Genomic DNA, 19,858 nt, shown 5'->3' with positions numbered 1-19,858 from the left:
GCCTCTTATCTGGAAGTGTGTAACTGTCATGGCTCACCTTGACCTCCTATTTGCCAAATCACAGAAATCACATTCCCATTGTTTCACACAGTATGTCCATCCCATCGCTCACTACTTCAATTTCCTTTAGCTGTAAATAAAGGTATTTTGTACAATAGCGCGGCAGCATTAGAATTAGCCAAGGAGACAGTGTTGTGTTAAAGTAGTGTAAGGGTTTTGAACACTTACCATTATGTGAAGAGGACTAAGACTGTGCAGGAGCTTAGTATTCAAGATAACAAGTGATTTTATGAGGGGCAATTAGTGCAGAGACATACTATAATTCGGGATTACTTTTCACACACACACACACAACTAAAACTTTCACACACAGCCCACATAGATTCTTCATTATAATTAGCTCTTTTTTGTTTTGACTTTTGCTTTTTCAATTCAGTTAGTTTTAATTAGTTTTTAGAATCGGTCAGTTTTTTATTGTGAGAATGCTGAACAGCATTCACACATATGGTATTCGGATTCTTTATTATTATTTCAGGCACATTTTATTCTCCACACTTTTCCGATGTGCAAAAACTCCCACATAATATGATTTCCGATTGACACCGTTCAAATTTCAACTCGCTTCAAAAATTCACGCCATCTTGGGTAAATATCATCTGATTCCACATTACTTACAGTTGGCACAATTTAATGTTAAATTTCAACTTTTCCCCATTTATTTTCAATAGGACTGACATTAAACTTTTTCTTAAGCTCCACTTTCCACGCCCACTCCCATACATACAACTGATCATCATTAGCAGCTGTCTGATACGGCTCAGTGGCACATTTGGTAAGTTGCCTTGTCCACTAACCAGGAGGTTGTGGGTTCAAATCCCACCTCTGACTGTACATTGCAAATATATCCATGGCAATAATGCTGAGGGATATATGCATGTATACCAACTGACTATCAGAGTTCCACTTTTCCATCTATGAATGGACGGTACTGCATGCCTAGATGGCACTATTGAATGATTTATTTTTTTTATTTTTTGCATTTTTCCATTGGATATCATTAGTTCCACATTTCCATCTAAATGAATGGAGCGTACTTACAGATAAATTTTTTTTTTATAACACACTTGTTTCAAAAATTCACACCTGCCGGGTTCACGTGTTCTTTTCATTCATTTACCTTTCAACTACAATTCATACTTTGTAATTTTCACATAATTTATCTTTCAATTTACTTCATAAGCATTCATCTTAGTATTCAGCTTTCTGCATTCCCACACAAATTCTGCAGAAATTGCACTTAGTCTAGTTTTTCCCCCCGTTTCGTTTTGATTGAGTTTATTGGTTTTAGTGCTAGTTTTATTTTTTTTAAATCTAAAAAATATTTGTTGCAAAATAATAATAATAATAATTAAGGTCAGAAAGTATAGTGTGATAAAGTAAAGTACAATTTTAACGACTGTTGGACCTCCCTTCTTCCGAACGGCCATACAGTAATACCAAAATAAATATGATCAGAATCAACCCCAAAAGCAATTATGAAATGAAATGACAAAAACAAAAATGAAGGGTAGTTTGTTAGTTTTATAAACGTAACATTTGGTTTTATTTCAATTCCAGTTAATTCTGTCATTTTTGTTAACTGCAACACACTAGGCACCAACACGCAATTAAAATGCTCTCTCACACTACTGAAATTCTTATGCACATCATTTTTAATGCATCCGTATAATATACTGAAATGTGCATGAGTGTATATAATGAGTGTTGTTTCAGTAGTGTGTTTCAGTCATGTGTAAAATGTGCTTTACAGTAGTATATGAGTTTTAGTTGTGTATTTAAGGTACAGAAAAATCGTGTGTGTGAGAGAGAGAGAGAGAGAGAGCGAGAGCGAGAGAGAATTTCAGTAGTTTGTGTGAGTGAAAGAAAAATTTAGGAGCGTGTGTGTGAAGGGTAATCATGAATTACGCAGTTCCTGACGGCCGCTTGTACTTTGTCATAAAGATCGCTGACATGGCAAGTGGAAGAAAGCAGCAGCTTCACAAACACACACGCTTACTTAAAGGCTTGCGTTTTCAGTTTCTTATATGTAATTAAATCAATGAAGACATTAATTCAAGTTGCTATTTAAGGGTAATGAGGTGGAAAATGCCACGCTTTTCTTTTGTGACTACTCCTGGAAATAAGACATTGATTTCCTTCTTGGCTCAGGCAGGCTTAATCAGCTTCCACTGTGGACACAGAGGAAGCGTTGCAGCCCAAAACACAAGCAATGACTGGTACAACTTAACTCATGACAGCCTGACCCGTAACAATATGTCTGTCTTTTACAAAAAGATATATTTTCCCCTCCAACTGCTGTTATATGTCACACTACACTATTTGAGGAAGTGTTGCTTTTGTTTCACTCTCAACAAAATAAGATTTGTTGTTTTTACTGTTTTAAGAATCCATTCCTGGTGCATAAGTGCAAAGTTCCTGTCACATCTATCTGACAGGATGTGCAAAGGAAGAGCCTGAGAAGATAGTCAAGGTCTTGTAAACATGCAGACAAAAATAAAACAAAAGAGCCAGCGGACCACAAGCTCCAAAACCTGGATAAGGATTTTATTGATAATTGAATTACATTTCTCTTTTATACATATTTCATAAATGATACAGGATTTTACACTTTTTTTTGGGCCAATATTACAGCATCATGTTAACAGAAACATAACGTCCAGAAAGAAATAATAATAATTAAAAAAAAAAAAGAGGTCAGAATGGAGTACAAGGTCATTTCACTCGTATATGCTTCACTCTTAAGTGCACAGCAGAATTTAAAAAACACGCATTCAAGACAGAAGAGTAATTTGGACAACAAAAAAGGGGATGAGGACGACAAGAGCGGTATGTGTTCGGAGGTGTTCCCCTCCAAAAGCTACCACGTGGCACCTGACATTTTCCTTTAGAATCACGTTAGGAAGTGTGGTCAGCAGTCAAAGAGCCTCTTTACTGGTGCGCTGAGGATTTTGGACTTTTGTCATTCTGGGAGGATAAATGCAATGCAGTAAAGAAAATGGATGTGCTTGAGGTGGGATGGCGAGCGGCTGATCGGCGAGGATCAAGTTCGGCAGAACTAATTCTAAACACGCAGGCCGGTCCACTGCTAGGAATCTCTACTAACAACGTTCTGAAATTAGCTTTTCCATTTTTTGTCTTTTGTGTACATCTTTTTTTTTTCTTTTACATAATTTCCCATGTAAACATACATTCATGCAACACCCTCTTTATATAAAGGTCTCTATAGTTGATGTATTCAGATTTTCAAAACACATGAGGGCCCGGGATAAGTAAATGGACGGTGAGATTAAACAAACAAACAAACCAAAGCTAATGAGCACAGTGAGGACAAAGATCACCTCCAACAAGGGAACAACTTCACTGTGTGTGCAACAGGAAAATTATTGTAAACCAGCGACAGATATGAATGGGATGAGGCTGGAAGGGATTTATCACTATTGACAAGCTGCAATGGTGGCAAAGGATTCACATCAGTGCTAATCTCATGGTTCACTCAACGCATCTTCTCACTTCAAGAGGAAGTCAACCCCAAAATGTTGTATGCAGCCCCATTCGTCTAAACACGGTATTATGAGTAATAATACGCTTGTGGAACATGAATTGAACAGCAAAATCCATTTGTTTTTATCCATATCAGGGGGCGGCGGCCATTTTGCCACTTGCACGGGGCTCAACCAATCACGGCTAAGCTTGCAAACGTTACATGACCGAACTCAGAAAATAGGTGAGCCATGATTGGTTGTTACTTTAGCCTGAGCAAGTGTGATGTCATTCTCAGTCGACAGCAAGTGACAAAATGGCCGCCCTCTGATTTTGCTTCTCAGTTTATATTCCACAAACAATATTAATCAGAATGCTGCATTCAGACTTGCATAGGACATATTGTTGTAAAGAAAATTTTGGAATTGACTTCGCCTTTACAACACTCCAATAGTTAGCCATCAAGTTTGACCTAATTGATGATTCCTTGTCAACACTGTTAAAATCCTTAATCATTCCAAAAGGCACCTAATCCCTTAAAGATAATGCGCATGTGCACACACACAATAAACAGATTAGACCAATCCTATCTGCATGGGTAACTTTTAATTGATGTAAACATGCATTTTAGGAGCAGATTTGGAGTTAAATAACAAGATCTGCTCATAGGATTAAGTCAACTGTCGGCTCTCGCTCACACACACGATGTTTGTTCACAGAGGGGCGAAAAATGAGTTTAGACCTTTCTGTACAAAGGAGTATTGCGGTCACAGAGAAAAAGAAAGAAAAAAAGAAAGAAAAATAATATGAGAAAAATGTACCAAAAAAGTTGTAAAGCAATTTTACAGTTAAGGAAATGTGAACATTTCCACATAAATGGAACTGAGATCAGCAGTCTCTTGAGACCTTCCATGTAATCATTATTTAATATTAGTGAAGATTTACTCAATACTAACAATTCTGGTTGATAATGCATTCGTTATCAATATTATCATAAATTACATTTTCACGAATGTATTCGAATAAAATGTTGGTTGCTCGCAAACCTTTTTCCTCATATTCGCATGATATCTATTATTTATTTTCTGCATGGTCCTAATACTCCTTTGTATTTTTGGAGGCATTGACAAAACAGTCAGAGCGAGAGAGGGCCACCAATCCTCACTCAAAAACACAAAAGATTTAACCAATCAAAGGATGACAGAGTGCCTTATACACAACTAACTCTATGAGACAAAGAAGTTTCCACTGGAGTAGAAAATGACTATGGCGCGTCTAGACATTCACAAACTTCTACTGAGGGCATACCACAGCATGCAGTCTACCCTGCCGTGTCATGGAGGGAGCAGGGAGGTGGAACAGCGACAGTGGGGAGAGAACGCTCGCTCACAATGAGCGGAAATTCACGCGTTGAACCCACATTGGGGGGGATGTGATGACATTTTGCTCGAAAACGTGCACATCTTAAAGCGAAATCTACGGAAGCATGAAACTGCCAACGTGACCTAGTAAATATTTTTGAACGGCAAATACGTTGGAACGTATTTAAATATTATTGAGTAGGTTTAAATATACTTACGTTCGAACGTAGCATACTTGAAGGCTAAATGCTAAAAATTTAGCTTTTTTTTTTTTACCCCTCCATAATGCCACGGGGTATTAACTTCAGCCATTGCCTTATGGGAAAAGTGATGAACGGAAATCAAGCACAATAAATATAAATCATAAAAATGTATTTTTATATATATATAATATATTGGTATAATATAGGCCAAATACAAAAAAAAAAATACCCCCTGCCATTATGGGAAATCATGCTAACTTTTTAGCATTTAGCCTAGAAGTACATCCGAACTTGCAAATGCGATCAAGTCTATTTAAATATATTCAAACGTATTTGCGAGTCAAAAATGTTTACTCCACATTGGCTTCCGTAGAAATTCCCATTTGGAGTGTTGACAGGAGTCTGACAGCCAAATCGGGCTTGTTCTAGTGAAACATTCGAGTTAAAGAAATCATGTGTTTAATGCTTTTTGTTCTGTATGACAACATGATGAATGTGATGATAAACGAGCTCCTCCCCCCACTGGGAAACAACTAGCATCTGGTCATTCAGTTTATTTGATTGTATACATATAGATTTATTTCATATTCATTTCATAACAAATATACTATGGCTTTCAAAATAAAAAGTGCCAAAATATTTTTTTTTTGGGGAATAAAAGAACACACAGTGATGTTGTTGTCGGTAGTACTCTCATACTTGCGCAGGCTGGGCTGACCGAGAAGAGGAAACGGGTTTTTTAGACGGACTCCTATCAAAGGTCACATTGAGGAAGGATGGCGGTCCGTCAACCTGGAGGAGGCGTGGCCAGAGTGTGAAGAGGCAGCAGAGATCAGCCACAGGAAATCAGCGTCTCTTTGAGCCTTGCTTGTAAACTTGTTTCATGTGTGGGATAGAGATACTCCCCAGAACCTGGCCCCCGGTGTGTGTGTACTGTTGTATCAACTCACTGAATGGCCATGTTGGTTCTGCCTGCATGTGACACACACATACACAAGTAGTACACAGAAATAACTTCCTCCGTGCTGGAGGGTCAGGTTGTGGTATTTCCTTGCCCCTCAGGTTCACCGCAGGCTGTCCATTCAGAGGCTAAGCAAAGTAGCCAAGTAGCAAGTTTCATTCCACCATCACTGAGTTTTTTTTTCAGCTCACCATGATTCCCTCTTGTGATTTTCAGTTGCAATTCCAAACAGTTGGTTTAGTCAGGGAAGTAAAAAGGGGAGAAAAAAATGTGGGGGAGGGGGGGGGGGGTACTCCCAACTTGAAGAGGGGGATGCAGGAGCGATGGAGAGGAGGGCAGGTTTCATATAAGGCAGGGATGGGGGACGTGTGGGCTTGGCTAAGGGTAGAAAAGGGAAGAGGGAGGCATTACTCTTCCCATCAATCTTTACCACCATTGAGCTGTTGAACCGGGAGCTGGAGCTGGAGCGGGTCCCTAAGACGTTTCAGATCCAACTCCACCTAGAGGACAACATAACAAGTCAGACAAAAGCAAAATACATTTAGTCTACATACCCCTGTTCAATTGCCAGGTTTTGTGACATAAAAAGATGTGACAAAAAATAAAAATAAAATGTGTTTCTGCCAGCAATGTAACAAGGGGAATTAAAAACAAACGGAAAACGTACACACCACATCCTCTTTCAATTGTGGCTGTAGCTGTCCAATCAGATTCAAAGTCATGTTAAATGGGACTCGGCACCCACCTGCCATCATTTAAATAAATCGCTTCTGATTAACCGCAAACAAAGGTCATATGTTCTAGTAGGCTTTTCCGGATATTTTTAATCACATCTTACTTAACAAGCTACGGTCCATTGATCCATTGCCGATCACAACAATCACCGGCGGCTCGTACTTTGGCCTGCAGCCAACGAGACACCAGGCTGTGTGCAGTGTAGCGACCTTTCGCAGTTTCCTTAATAGCACACGACGTGACAGACCAAACCAGTAACTGAATCATTAATTAATAAGATACGATATGTCAATTTGAAATAATCCCCTATTGTTGTATAATAAACGGATGGAAATTTGGACAGAATGTTTTTTTCCAATTAATAAAAAATTAATAAACAAAAAAATAATAGACAGATTTATCGATTATAAAATTATCATTAGTGAACAGCACTAATATTAAAAAATGTGATGGATATCGGCTGAGCTCACTCCTGTATGATTGCTATCTGAATTGGCAGCATAAAATCCCGAACACCAAAACGTCTTATTCCAAAACGATTCTCGATTCAGACTCTCGTAGGGAGCAGCGGCAACGAGGTTTGCATGGTTTAAATCAGTTGTGTCAAACATACGGCTCGCGGGCCGGATCAGGCCCACAAAGGGGTTTAATCCGGCCCGCAAAATTATTTTGTAAAATAAAAAAAAGAAGAGCATATAATTTCGGAATTTCACAAGCAATCCTCAGATGAGCAATGCAACTTGTACACAAAATTGCTCTGGAAGTCGTTATTTTACATGCAATTTAAAGTTAGTTTGTTTAAAAAAAAACGGACCAACATAAATGAAACACAAACGCGCTGAATAAAAGACACATTCAACTACACATATGAAAAGGATTAATGTCCTTTTAGGACTGGCCCGCAAATAGCGAAAATCTGCGTATAATCGACGGCAATTTTATTTAAAAAATTATATACAATGATTTTACCGGTCCGGCCCATTTGGTAATACATTTTCCTCCATGTAGCCCCTGAGCTAATATGAGTTTGACACCCCTGGTTTAAATCAAATATATAAATAAAGTTGTGGGGTTTCCAAACTAAGGCCATCCTTTATTTATTTATGGCATTGACTAAAATGAATATTTGACATGTTTTTATTACATGACTTGCTTTCTACACTGGGTGGCAACAAAGGAGAAGAGAAGAAGAAGTTGGTTATCATCTCTGATTTCCTTGTATTCAACTAATCACATCAGTGAAATTATTGAGTTTATTTTTAACTATACAATATATATAACAATTAACATTATGGCCCTTGCTTGCTTCTATTTTTTCTGTCCGTGGCCCTTAGAAGAAAAAGTACGGCCACCCCTGGCTAAACAGCAAAGCTAACCAGTTAGTTTTTGGATTAAATCATCTAAACTTGTCAACAAAGTCTAATTCTTTTTATGTTTGACTTTTCATCAACTTTACTATGAACTTCTCTGTGTCATTTTTAACAAGTATTAATATCAAACCTATACATAGGTTTTTTTCCCCTCAGTTGTACAGTTTTTAGGTTTTAATAACAGTGGGAAAAGTTGTGAAATCATTTATCTTGGGCTTTAGCTTTGAAGACGGGTGTGTAGACTTTTTCTATCCACTCTATGTATTGTAAATACAAGCATAAAAACATTGTGACAACCAATTGTACCTCAGAGATATCCTCTTTGAGCTTGTTGTACTTCTCAATGTCAAAGCGTGTCCTTTTCACCCCCTTGTGGAGGAAGAGCAGATACTGTCGGTCTCTGGCGTCGGGATACAGGTACTCCTGCAGGTGACAAAGAGACAGCGCATTTCCTAAGCACCAATTTATCAGACGTTCTTTGTGATGCGCTGCCTGACAGATCAGATTAAGCTTATTGAAATAGCTTGGGTAGAGGTGAATTATGAATGCGGAGTAAAGGGCAACGTTGTCACAGTATCAGCCTTTCAATTGGGACAAAACGTATATAATTTGGGGAGGACGTTAGAAAGACGCTCAGCCGAGTTTGTAATACTGCAAATGCTGTCTTTTTAACTTGTCCTCTACTTAACCGGAAAGTATCAATGGGCTCACATTTTGGAGGAAATTTGGGACCAGCAGTTATTACTGAGCCTCACAAGAAAAATGTCGAATTTCATTTCATCAGCGAAATGAACATTTTGTCCACTGTGACTAAGAATGTTGTACCTGCAGAGGATTAGGCCTTCATGATGGTTGGTAAAGTCAAGTTTAAATGCCTTTATGAAGTGATTTCATGTTTCTTAACTCATTCAAACCCCAAAACGTATAAATACATTTTTTAACACTTTGTCCTTCACTTTATGTTTCTTTTTTTTTATGCTAGAGCATTCAGAAGGCTTTGATGCAGGCTCTGACCTGAAGAGGTCGCTTAAAGCAATGGTGGTTATTACAAAAACGGCCACCAGGTGGCAGCAGAGTACAAAGACTAGTTTCCACCGCCGGTATCTACTCTACTCTACTCTACTCTACTCTACTCTACTCTACTCTACTCTACTCTACTCTACTCTACTCTACTCTACTCTGCAAAAGCCTCATCTCCACCAACACATCTACTCTACTCGCTTTTTCTGGTACCTGCTCCTTTGCAGTTCTAAAAAAAAGTAGCCCAGTTCCAAAACGTGACGTAATTATTTTGGAGGCCAATGTTTGGTTCGAGACATGTCGTCATCAATGTGCAGCTGCCATTGACGTTGAAGAGAGGACAACAATGGCTTCCAAACAGATTAATGCTTGGACTTTTGAGGAGGTGCAAACCTTTTTAACATTATTGAATGCAGTCTTTTGGTTGCTGCAATATTCATTCGATGTCTTCAGGCTGAAATAAACAGGCACAAACCATTGTTTGCGCTCTCCATTGTTTTTGCCTGTGTGTGCAGTGCACGCTAGCTGCGGTCGCTTTAGCATGACATCATTAAGCAAGGTGAAGAGGGGCTCCCGGGTGGTGGCCGTGGCAGTGGGGACGCACTGTTTTTTGGTGTAAAGCCAAGTAGAGCAGAGTAGAGTAGTCGGTGGAAATGAGGCTTTTGACAGCGTTTTCAACAGGTTTGCGAATAATGATGAAACTTAGCTATATTCTAATGCTAATTGCTGCAAAACGAAAACAGATACAAATATACTTCTTTTTTTTTTTGATGAAAGAAGAGACTCTAATCTGTTTTATGGTAGGTTCCATGTTTTTATAGCAATAGAAAACAATATTCTGTAAATTCAGTAAATCAGCTGAGAGCGAAGGGGGTTGCTTCAGTGAAAATGGCTGGGAGTGAATGAGTTACGTGCCTGTAAAGTTAATAAAGGTGACAGTAGGTGGGTTTCCATCCACCTATTTTTATTAGAATTTTCAAGAATTGCGAAAAAGAAACTGAATGGAAACGACAGAAATGCGGGAAAAAAAGGCCCAAAATTCTCCCCCAAATTTTTTTACGCTTGGAGGGGGTAATTTTTGAAGAGTATCGAAAAAAGGAAAATGCGCATTTTGCCGATGGAAACAGGTTTTGCAAATAAGCGACTACAAGACCGATATTACGTCACAATAAATGGCTGATAATAAAGTAAGAAATTTGAAGAGCACCGGTTATGTGTTAATTCTTTTAATATAATGAGGACGTCTTCAACATTTTTTGATCCACTGCACACGCTCATCTTCCTCTTTTTCAGTTAATTACTTGCATAATTTAAAATGGAAAAAAATGACCCCGGTATTTTGACATGAACAAATATTCTAAATGTGATACGCAAATATTCATTAAATGTTTTACTTTAATGCATAGGTGTCAAACTCCGGTCCTGGAGGTTTTGGATGTTTCCGTTCTCCAACACAGCTGATATATGATCAGCTCATCAGCAAGCTCTGTATAAACCTGATAACGATCCTGCTGATTGGAATCAGCTTTTGTTGGAAGAGGGAAACCTCCAAAACCTGCAGGAGTCCGACCCTCGAGGACCGGAGTTTGACACCTATATGCTTTAATGCATGAAATTATGTTTATTGCTCAAACACAACCTGTGCTGCCTTAAACGTAGCCGTCCGCTAATCTATGGTCAAAATTAATCTGCGATAATTCATGATGAATGCGATACATTTTTGTGATTAATTAATCAATTAACGCTTTAACTTTGACAGCACTACAAAATTCGCATACAAATTTCGAAACATTTGGATGGAAACCTGACTAGTGTGACCCTGACACAGATTATTTCCATTTGCATTATGTCCAAACAATTTAGTGTCCTTGACTGTAGAAGTTCCTCTCCATATATTCAGTACAGTGCAATGAGATTTTGTTGCTACAGTGATTAAATTATGATGAAATCAGGAACATTTATGTTTACATTTCTCGTCTGTCTCTAACTTTCCCCGTTATGTCGGCATTAGTGCAACCCTTACTACCCTTAAGCAAGCTAATGGTGCAGCAAGGCGGAGTACAAGTGTGACCTGCGATAGTTGTGAACCAAAAGCTAAGGGTTCGTCGAGGGGAAGCAGAGAAGCGCACTACAGGAATTCAAGTCATTCTTCTAAATGATATTCCCTCATCCGAGACAGTCCAGAATAGATATGCAATTGGGGTGAGAACACGTAACGGCAAAGGTCAGAGATGATTCACATCATTTTCATGCTCATCAAAGCATTTGTGACCCCTTGTGTCCTCTGGATGAGACCCAATCCGTTTTCCATTTCAAAACCGGGATGTACGCTCTAATTTGGCCCACCCCCCGTCTGTGTGAATTGCCAATTTTCTTACCTGGCGCGTGAGCACAAAATATGCATAAATGGCCATGGCCGTGCCGTATGTGATGAAATAGGTGACAGGCTCCATGATGTCCCAGGAGTACTCCCACCAGGTCAGTCTGGCCAGGATGCCGAACTGGGTGGCCATGTACGCCATGCCGCCCCACAGCACCCAAGTCGTGCGTCGCTCCGCCTTCCTACTCAGCTCCTCCTTTACCTGCACAATGTGCCAAACAGATCAACATTTAGAGAGGATCTCGTGAATATAACGACATGGTCAGGATTAATTTATGAGCCCGCCAACCGCCAAAATACATATTATAAATGTTTACGACCAAACCGCTATTACTGGAAGCTAAACTTAGCGGCAATTCTGTGATTATTCACCTTCGCCAGAGATCCTGATTGGCATAACAATGAAGAGGGTGGCTTTTTCATTCATCAAGTACTCGTGTGTGCCGCTGAGGGGCGAGTGTTTGCAAAGATAGCAAATATTGATTTCTCCTCAGGGTTCGTTCAAGGTCACAACATTCGCTAAATGTTCTCTAAACACAAGAACATTTTCAAAATGTCAAAAATGTCTAAACTGTTGACGAACGTCTGGTGATTATTTAGTGAACGTTATGACCTTGAATGAACCCTGAAGAGAAAACAACATTAACTAGCTCGTAAACGTTAAGCTCATTGCGGTATGAGCATTAGTGCTAAGTTAAAAAAAATAAAAAAATATTTTAAATAACTTAAGTAAATAGAACTAGGGATAGATACCCGCCCTTATTTCAAGGTATGGGTACAAATGATGGTGGTATCGGCCGCACACTTGTGGTTGTTTTACAATCGGGAACTAGAAATTAGAAGAATAGAAAACTCCCATTAACTTCATGAAAGATTCTATATTGAGAGATAGATATTTCTTTAAAATAATCTGTCATTATTTTTTGAGGGGAACATTTTATGTCTCAAAAGTAGGGATGGGCGAGTATCGAAGCCCAGCCTTATTTTAAGGTATCGGTACCCGTGAAAGTGGTCGATACCAGTATCAGCTGTCCTCTTGCTACTGTGCTACAGGAAATAGAATTTAGAAGAATATAAAATTTTAAGGGAAAATGCTATATTAGGATAGAAAGGTATTTCTGTAAGATGAATGAATTTTATGTGCAAGTGTGTTCGTGTTATCGTAAATGTTATCGGTACTTGGTATCTGGATTAGTACGAGTACTGTACCCGTACTGGTATCAGAAAAAAAGTGGTATTGAACATCCCTAATCAAAAGTACAAGTGGTATCGGTAACTTGGTATCGGTGACTACTTCGTGTTCTGGCATCTGTCTAAAAAAAGTGGAACAACGACAGCATTAAGTGTTCTACGGTTCTTTATCCACTAGGTATTTTAAAGAAAGTTATGTTATTCAGACACCTGGGAACTTGCCAAGTTGCGCAAATAAATAAATAAATACAATTTAGGAAAAAAAACTCATGAAGTTTGAATGTGAAGGACAATGAAGCGAACGCCGGCGTTAACATGCAAACGAGGTCAGACCTTCTCAAGGGGGCGGAGCTGAGAGCTGAGGTCCTCAAGTCGTCCAATCAGCTCGCGCTCTTTGCTGAGTTGGTGCTCCTCAATGCGCAAAGTGGTGTAGAGCTGCTGCACCAAGAACTTGACGTCGTTCAGCCTTTCTGTCTCCTCGTAGGGCAGCAACTCTGATGGCAAGACCAAGAAATCAGCATCAAAAGTTTCTTGTTTGCGTTACAGGAATACGACCGCCATACGAACCTCTCCTTGGTGGCCGGACAAGGTGGGTGGTGTCGTTGATGAGGAGCTTGAAATCATCTAGTAAGAGGATGTCGATGCCTGTAGAGGAAGCGACCCTGGCTCCATCTGGAGAAGAAGGAAAAAAAAGATGGTGGAAAAGTGGAGCAATGAGAAAGCTGCTGGTTAACCACTTCACACACCCTCCAGCTCTTGACCATCGGGCTCGTTTCGCTCCGATTATCACGAGAGGGAGAGCAGAAGCACTTCCATACTGAGAGAAGATTCCGAGCGGCAATTGTTCGCGCATAATGAAGCATCCAAGCGGTGCAAATTCACTTCATGGCACATATGAAAGGATTAAATTCTGTTGCCAGGCCGCAGAAGCAGGAACACTTAACGGCATCAAAATACACTTTGAAAGCATGAAAGGGCAAGTACAAGTGTAATCTACTAGAGGAGGTGGATACAGTGTGCCTGCGTGTGTGTGTGTGTAAAAGAGAGCGAGAGAGCGAGCGAGAGAGAGTACCCGTGGAGTAGATGGCTACCCGATCGATGCCTCTGTCCTCTGCTTGGAGTTGTTGCAGGAAAACTCCCACGCAATCACTCAGAGGCTTGAGGGTGAACTGACAGCGTTCTCGCCTGGACGGCAAACTGACCGAGATGACTGGCAGCCCGTTCTGGTACACCACTGTCACCTCTGGGTGGAGGAGGGGGGACAAAGACAAACAAATATTAATAAAAGGTCATAATCAAGCTATTGACGCTGCCTACAGGAAAATACATTTTCAGTAGAATTAGTTGTGTGTTGCTTTAAGCAGTAAAATCCATCCATTTTCATCCATCTCATTTTGCCACTTGTTCACTGAAAATCACAGTTGCTCGGGGTGCAGTTAACGACCAATCATGACTAAGCTTTAGAATAGAGGTGAGCCGTGATTGGTTTATTTATAAAGAACATTTGTGGGTTGACTTCCCCACTTTTTCTTTAAAGCAGTAATTGTAATAATGAAAGTAAGCATTTGTTTTTGGTGTTTTTTATAAACAAAAAGTACCAAGCTGATAATTTGTATCGTTTAAGAGTAGAACTTAAATATATTGTTAAAATCTTAACGATACCCTACAGGTTTGTCAATAATGCTGCATTCGAGGAAAGCGAGAAGTCTGACTTTTCCGACTTCAAATCAGGAAACTTTCCACTTGCGAAGTCAAGTAACGGGGGGGATAAAAAGTACCCCGACTTCACCGACAGACTATAATGTGACGTCACTTTACAATGGCGACCCCTTTGAAAACACAGACAGTGAATAGTAAAACAAAGGGGTGTGCCCAAAAATCTATTCTCATAAGAATCGCGATTCTGAATTTAGTACTATTCAGAATCGATTTTAAATGTCCCAAAATCGATTTGATTATTTTATACTGTCTTGCCTTTGTTTGTGTGTGCCTTTATTGGGAGCGCTGTTCATGTTGTACTCGATTTGGCCACTTAGGGGCAGTGTGGTTCCACGCGGTCTGATACACTGTTAAGTTGTTAGCCACATTAGAGAGTAGAAGGAAAAAGTCACGATCAAGTTATTCCAATAAAAGTAGTTTTTTTGCAGCGTGGAGCCGTTCTTTTGAGTGATAAAAATGCAGCGAGTAGCGTGCTAATTATCATTAGCGAGTCAGACTGGAGTAGATCATGACGATTCTTTGCACATCTATAAATTGAAGCATAAATCATTGCCAGTCAAATCATTTTGAATCAAAAATCGTTCTTAACCAAAAATCGATTCTGAATCGAATCGCAGAACCAAAAATCGGAATCGAATCGTGAGACATTCAAAGATACCCACCCCTAGTAAAACACAATTTACTCGAGTATAAAACTAGATAGCTTTCTTCATTCATAAATATTCGATGTAACACGTAACACGTAACACCAGGGTTGGGGAATCCAGGTGCAGAGAGAACAAAACCTGAAACCGTTTGACTTTAGCCACAGTTGCTTCTATGAGCTCGTTTACCTGCCAGTAAAGTAGAAACACCTGTGGCCAAAGACAATCTGTGGCAGGGTTTTATAAACTATATATCACTATCCGCCACGAACGCTTTCAGGTCGGAACTGGGAAAAGCCAACTGGGATAAATCCGACTTGCGACCATCACCAATATCTTTTAAATTTTGTGTTATTTATTTACACCTAAGACTGCATACGAAAGGTACTACCACTTTTAAGATATGTGACCTGGACATTCGCAAATGCTGAATTAAATTTACGGAAAGGCAAATCAGTTTTGGGATAAAGTGCCACCACACAACAACTAAGCACAGGTTCTATTCCTGGTCGACTGGAGATGCCCAGTGCCAGTTCGCAAGCCCGGAAAAATGGAAGCGCTGCATCAAAAAGGGTATACAAATTCTGATTGAAATCAACAAAGCATGAATCATGATGGCATCCCATGAAAAGAAGAAGTCTGGCAGGAAATTTAAAAAAAAAAAGTTTAAAAAAAATTAGCATCAAGCAGTGCACGCAAAAGGACAGTTTTATCAAAGTAAGCCCTCTTTACACTGCCAAGCTTGGAAGGTCAATACATTGTAATATCGCTGACCTTTCCCTCGCCGAGCAGTTATGTCAATTTATCGAAGCCAACTATTGATATTTTGTATTCCCATGGACAGGCTTGAAGACCTCTACATTATGTCTGCGTGATTGGACTGACAATCGGTGCAACCAAAAGAACACACAATTTATCTGGCAGCACATTTTCATGACGACAAGAATACACGAGAACCTGGAAATGATCGCCATCTCAACTTTGGATAGAGATTACATAAGAGCGTGTCTACAGGAACCCTGCATGATCCACTTAACTCACGAGTGGGTCTTAATGACAGAGGGCAACGAATCCAAAGTAATTCCACAATCCAAGCTGCAGTGCTGCCGCTCCTCGAGACCACTGCAGTGATTCAGCACATCATCATCTGGCACGGCCGGGTCCAGCTAGTCTGGATGGTCACCAAATACACACAGGTGCACAAATTCATTTTCAATCCCACCCACCCGCCTCGGAGCCACCTCCGCCTGCTGCCTTTATCGTTCCCTGGGCAGCCATCATCACTGAGGGTATCTCCCATCTCAAAATCTCTCAGCTATTACAGCTGACTTGAAGATCAAATCAGCAAAATCTCACCCACTAACTTTTCAATCCTCCTGACAATCGTTCCCGCCTTACTACCCTGAGTTACTCTATAATGACAGCTAGCTGCTATGTGAGGCTCTAATGTGGGAATCAATGCACAATTTTGTTACAGACAGGATGAGAGGCAAAGTGAGGGATTTCCTCCAGTAAAAAGGAAGCTTGTGCTGATCCTCGGGCTTTATGCTCATATGTTCAGGAATAAACAACATCTGAGACTCAAATGAGTACTGCAGGGTGGGGAGGGGAGGACTTACCCTCAGAAGAAGCCGGGGTACACAACATTCTCTGGCCATGCCATGAAGGGGAGCCCCTCCAAATCTGCAAGGAGAGAAAAGGGTCTGCTTATTTTGGTTGTCTGATCTAAACCGAAGCAGAAGATGACACGTGGGGCATGTTACAACAAATGCTTCTGGTTCACATTGGCATCTTCAGCAAAGAATGAAAAGTTGCTCAGTAAAGCACACGAGTAAAACCTACCTGGACAATGGGTGTGTTGGGACAGATTGTGTGAACTTGCAAGTGATTTAATCGGCCGATTATAGCCCTTTAAACATTGGCAAAATTATAAAAATGAAAAAAATGCAATTTTTTAAATATATTTATATATATATAAATACATTTTAAAAAATCTGGATTTTATTTTTATAATTTTTTTATTTTGCCCAATGTTTGAAGGGGTATAAATCGGCCCTTCAAACATTGGGAAAAATTATTTTAAAAATGAAAAAAAAAATTACAGGCAATGATTTGAAAAAAAAGCATTGCCTGTAAAAAAAAAAATAGCTTTTTTAAAATTAATATATATATATTTTGTTATCTGGGATTTAATTAAATTGTTTGTTTTTTTTGCTCAAAGTATGAAGGGCTATAATTGGCCCTTCAAACATTGTGAAAATTTATTTTTAAAAATTGCATTTTTTTATTTATTTATATATATATATATAGAAAAATAAAAAAATCTGGATTTTATTTGTATTTAGTTATTTTTATTTTCATTGTTTTTAATTTTGCCCAATGTTTGAAGGGCTATAATCAGCCCTTTAAACATTACGCAAAATTAATAAACAAAAACATCCTAATTTTGCTTAGATTAGCAATGTAAATTGCACAACGAACTGACCTGGATGGCACTATTTTACACACAGCCTAAAGTCACAGTTTGTTTGTTTGATAAAAATAAAAAAAAACATAAATCAACCATAAATGTGTTAAATATGGTACATATTCAGCTACTGGCTACACAAGCACACATCTGAGAAGGATTAACGTATTTATAACTTCATTACAGTCATTTCTGGACTACAGGCCTCTACTTTTTTCACTTGCATTTGACCCTACGGCGAATGCAAAAGTGCGGCTTATCCATCAGATCACAAGGGGGCGCACTATAAAGGAAGCGCAAGAGCCTCAGATAGAGCAAAAAAAAACAAGTGAGCCCAAATACAGTAGGAGAGAGAACGAGAGCGAGACAATTTGCGCCCTCATTATGGAAAAGAAAGTAGAGGGAACTCGGTGCGGTAACATTAAAACACCTGCGGCTTACAGTCGGGTGCGGCTTATATGTGTAACAAACACGAGTATTCCCCAAATTTAGCTAGTGCGGCTTTTATAGTCAGGTGCGCCCTGTAGTGAAAAAATTACTGTAATTAAATGCATTGCGCTACACAATGCATTCTGGGAACTGAAAAGGAAGGTTATTTATCGTTGGCCGCAGAGAATAGGACCAGACCGACCTGCGAATACCAAAACTCTGCATGTACTGTAATTGATGCCCATTGAAATGCATTATGTATTATATATATATATTTTTTTTAGTAATCGGCCGATTAATCAGTAATTTCTTTTCTGCCCAAAATCGGCATCAACCTAAAAAAAATTCATTTCTGGCCCTATAATAATAATAATTTCTTAAACGCATAACGGAGGGCAGAAAAAGAGTCAAAGAAGTTCTTCCATTGCACACACAGACAGAGACATGCTAATAGAGACGGAAATAACCCAAACCAACAAACACACCCACTTCAATGAGCAATCTCGGTCTGCTTGTTTGGTGCGCACTAGGGTTCTGATGAGAGCAGATGGCAAGTCATGAAAGCAATTTATTGTTAATTTCCGTTAGTATAAATAAACACATATGAATAAATTGTTACTTAAAAGCAGAAACACACGCTCTATGGTATTTATACTAGAGCAGTCAAAACTAATCATTTAATTGACAAATAATCAATTATAATTATAATAATCGAGTAATCGTTTGGATCCATTTTTTTATTCAAAACTGTCCAAATCCTGATTTCACCATATCAACCGTAATTGTTCACTGATTTCTGTAGTCCTTTCATAAAAGACTAATTATCTTCAGTGTTCAATCAAAATAAGACATTTGCAAGCACCTGTTTTTACTTCGGAAAACAATGATCGAACCGATATCGTAGTACAACATCAATCCCACCTTTTTTTTTTTTACCATTATACGAATATAAATTATGAAATAATCACTAATCACTGGTTATTGGTTAATAAACATTAATATACACTTCAATGCTATATTAAAATGAATCAGATTAGTTGATGAATGGATTGAATAATTGATAGATTAATTGATTCTAAAGAATATTCGATAGTAACAGCACTAGTTCATACCATTTGTGACTGTGCCCTGTGACTGATACCCGGACTCTTGACCAGTGTCAGCTGAGAAAGGCTCCAATTTGCTCGCGACCCTATTAAGAGTAATTTGTATATCGATTGGATGGATGAATTTGTGGCTAATTTAATTGTATACAGTGTTTTTCTTGTTCAATTGAACATTTAAAAAAATGCAAATGTAGTATTCTTTCTAATAAATTTTCAGTGCAGAAAGTTTGCTGCTGTTGTTTGTAAGTAGAAGACTGAGGCATGCAAAATGTAACTAACTAATTAGTGTCGTGGCTATTTTAAATTGCACTTATGTTCCTAGTTAAAGACTAATTCCAATTAATTAATTCAGATTAATTCCTTCGATTTCCCATACTTGCTTGTTAATTTCCATGAATTTCCATAATTTTGCAACCCGAGCCACACAATCAATTACATCATTGATTTCATTGATTTTTCTTTTAAGCCATTCTATGTAAATGAAGTCGTGTTTACAGCACCACTTGCAGAAAAACACTGCAGAGGGTGACAAAGAAGGCAGCCTAGATATGTGCCTCAGTTGTGTCAGAAACTGAAGGGAGGAGGCGGGTGCAGCTTGGGGGAAACCCTTTTTTTTTTTATGCTGCAAAAGCAGGAGAGTCCATATGTGCAGCACGTTTCCAATCACACAGCTTGTGCCGTTTTGTGCGGAGCAGCAATCACGCCTTTTAAGGCAATAAATGGGCTGTCACA

The 19,858-nt window shown here is 39.0% G+C and overlaps 1 protein-coding gene across 2 annotated transcripts in view; it reads right to left on the bottom strand.

The window, feature by feature from the left end:
- Positions 1 to 2,583: 2,583 nt before the first annotated feature.
- The window catches only part of mcu (mitochondrial calcium uniporter), a 61,722-nt gene continuing 44,447 nt past the window's right edge, over positions 2,584 to 19,858 (bottom strand). For both annotated transcript variants that reach the window (XM_086093391.1, XM_086093392.1), the window contains exons 3-9: positions 16,744 to 16,807; positions 13,834 to 14,004; positions 13,329 to 13,433; positions 13,095 to 13,255; positions 11,569 to 11,772; positions 8,477 to 8,593; positions 2,584 to 6,565 (exon numbers count right to left, since the gene is read on the bottom strand). In XM_086093391.1, coding sequence (XP_085949517.1) covers positions 6,485 to 6,565; positions 8,477 to 8,593; positions 11,569 to 11,772; positions 13,095 to 13,255; positions 13,329 to 13,433; positions 13,834 to 14,004; positions 16,744 to 16,807 — 903 coding nt within the window. In that variant the 3' untranslated portion in view covers positions 2,584 to 6,484. The remainder of the gene's footprint in view (positions 6,566 to 8,476; positions 8,594 to 11,568; positions 11,773 to 13,094; positions 13,256 to 13,328; positions 13,434 to 13,833; positions 14,005 to 16,743; positions 16,808 to 19,858) is intronic.

The sequence above is a fragment of the Leptonotus elevatus genome, chromosome 13, assembly GCF_054856555.1.
Source record: "Leptonotus elevatus isolate MCC_2025b chromosome 13, RoL_Lele_1.0, whole genome shotgun sequence".
Lineage (NCBI taxonomy): Eukaryota > Metazoa > Chordata > Actinopteri > Syngnathiformes > Syngnathidae > Leptonotus > Leptonotus elevatus.
The sequence above is the reverse complement of the archived record's forward strand: the minus strand, read 5'-3'. Positions and strand labels throughout refer to the sequence as shown.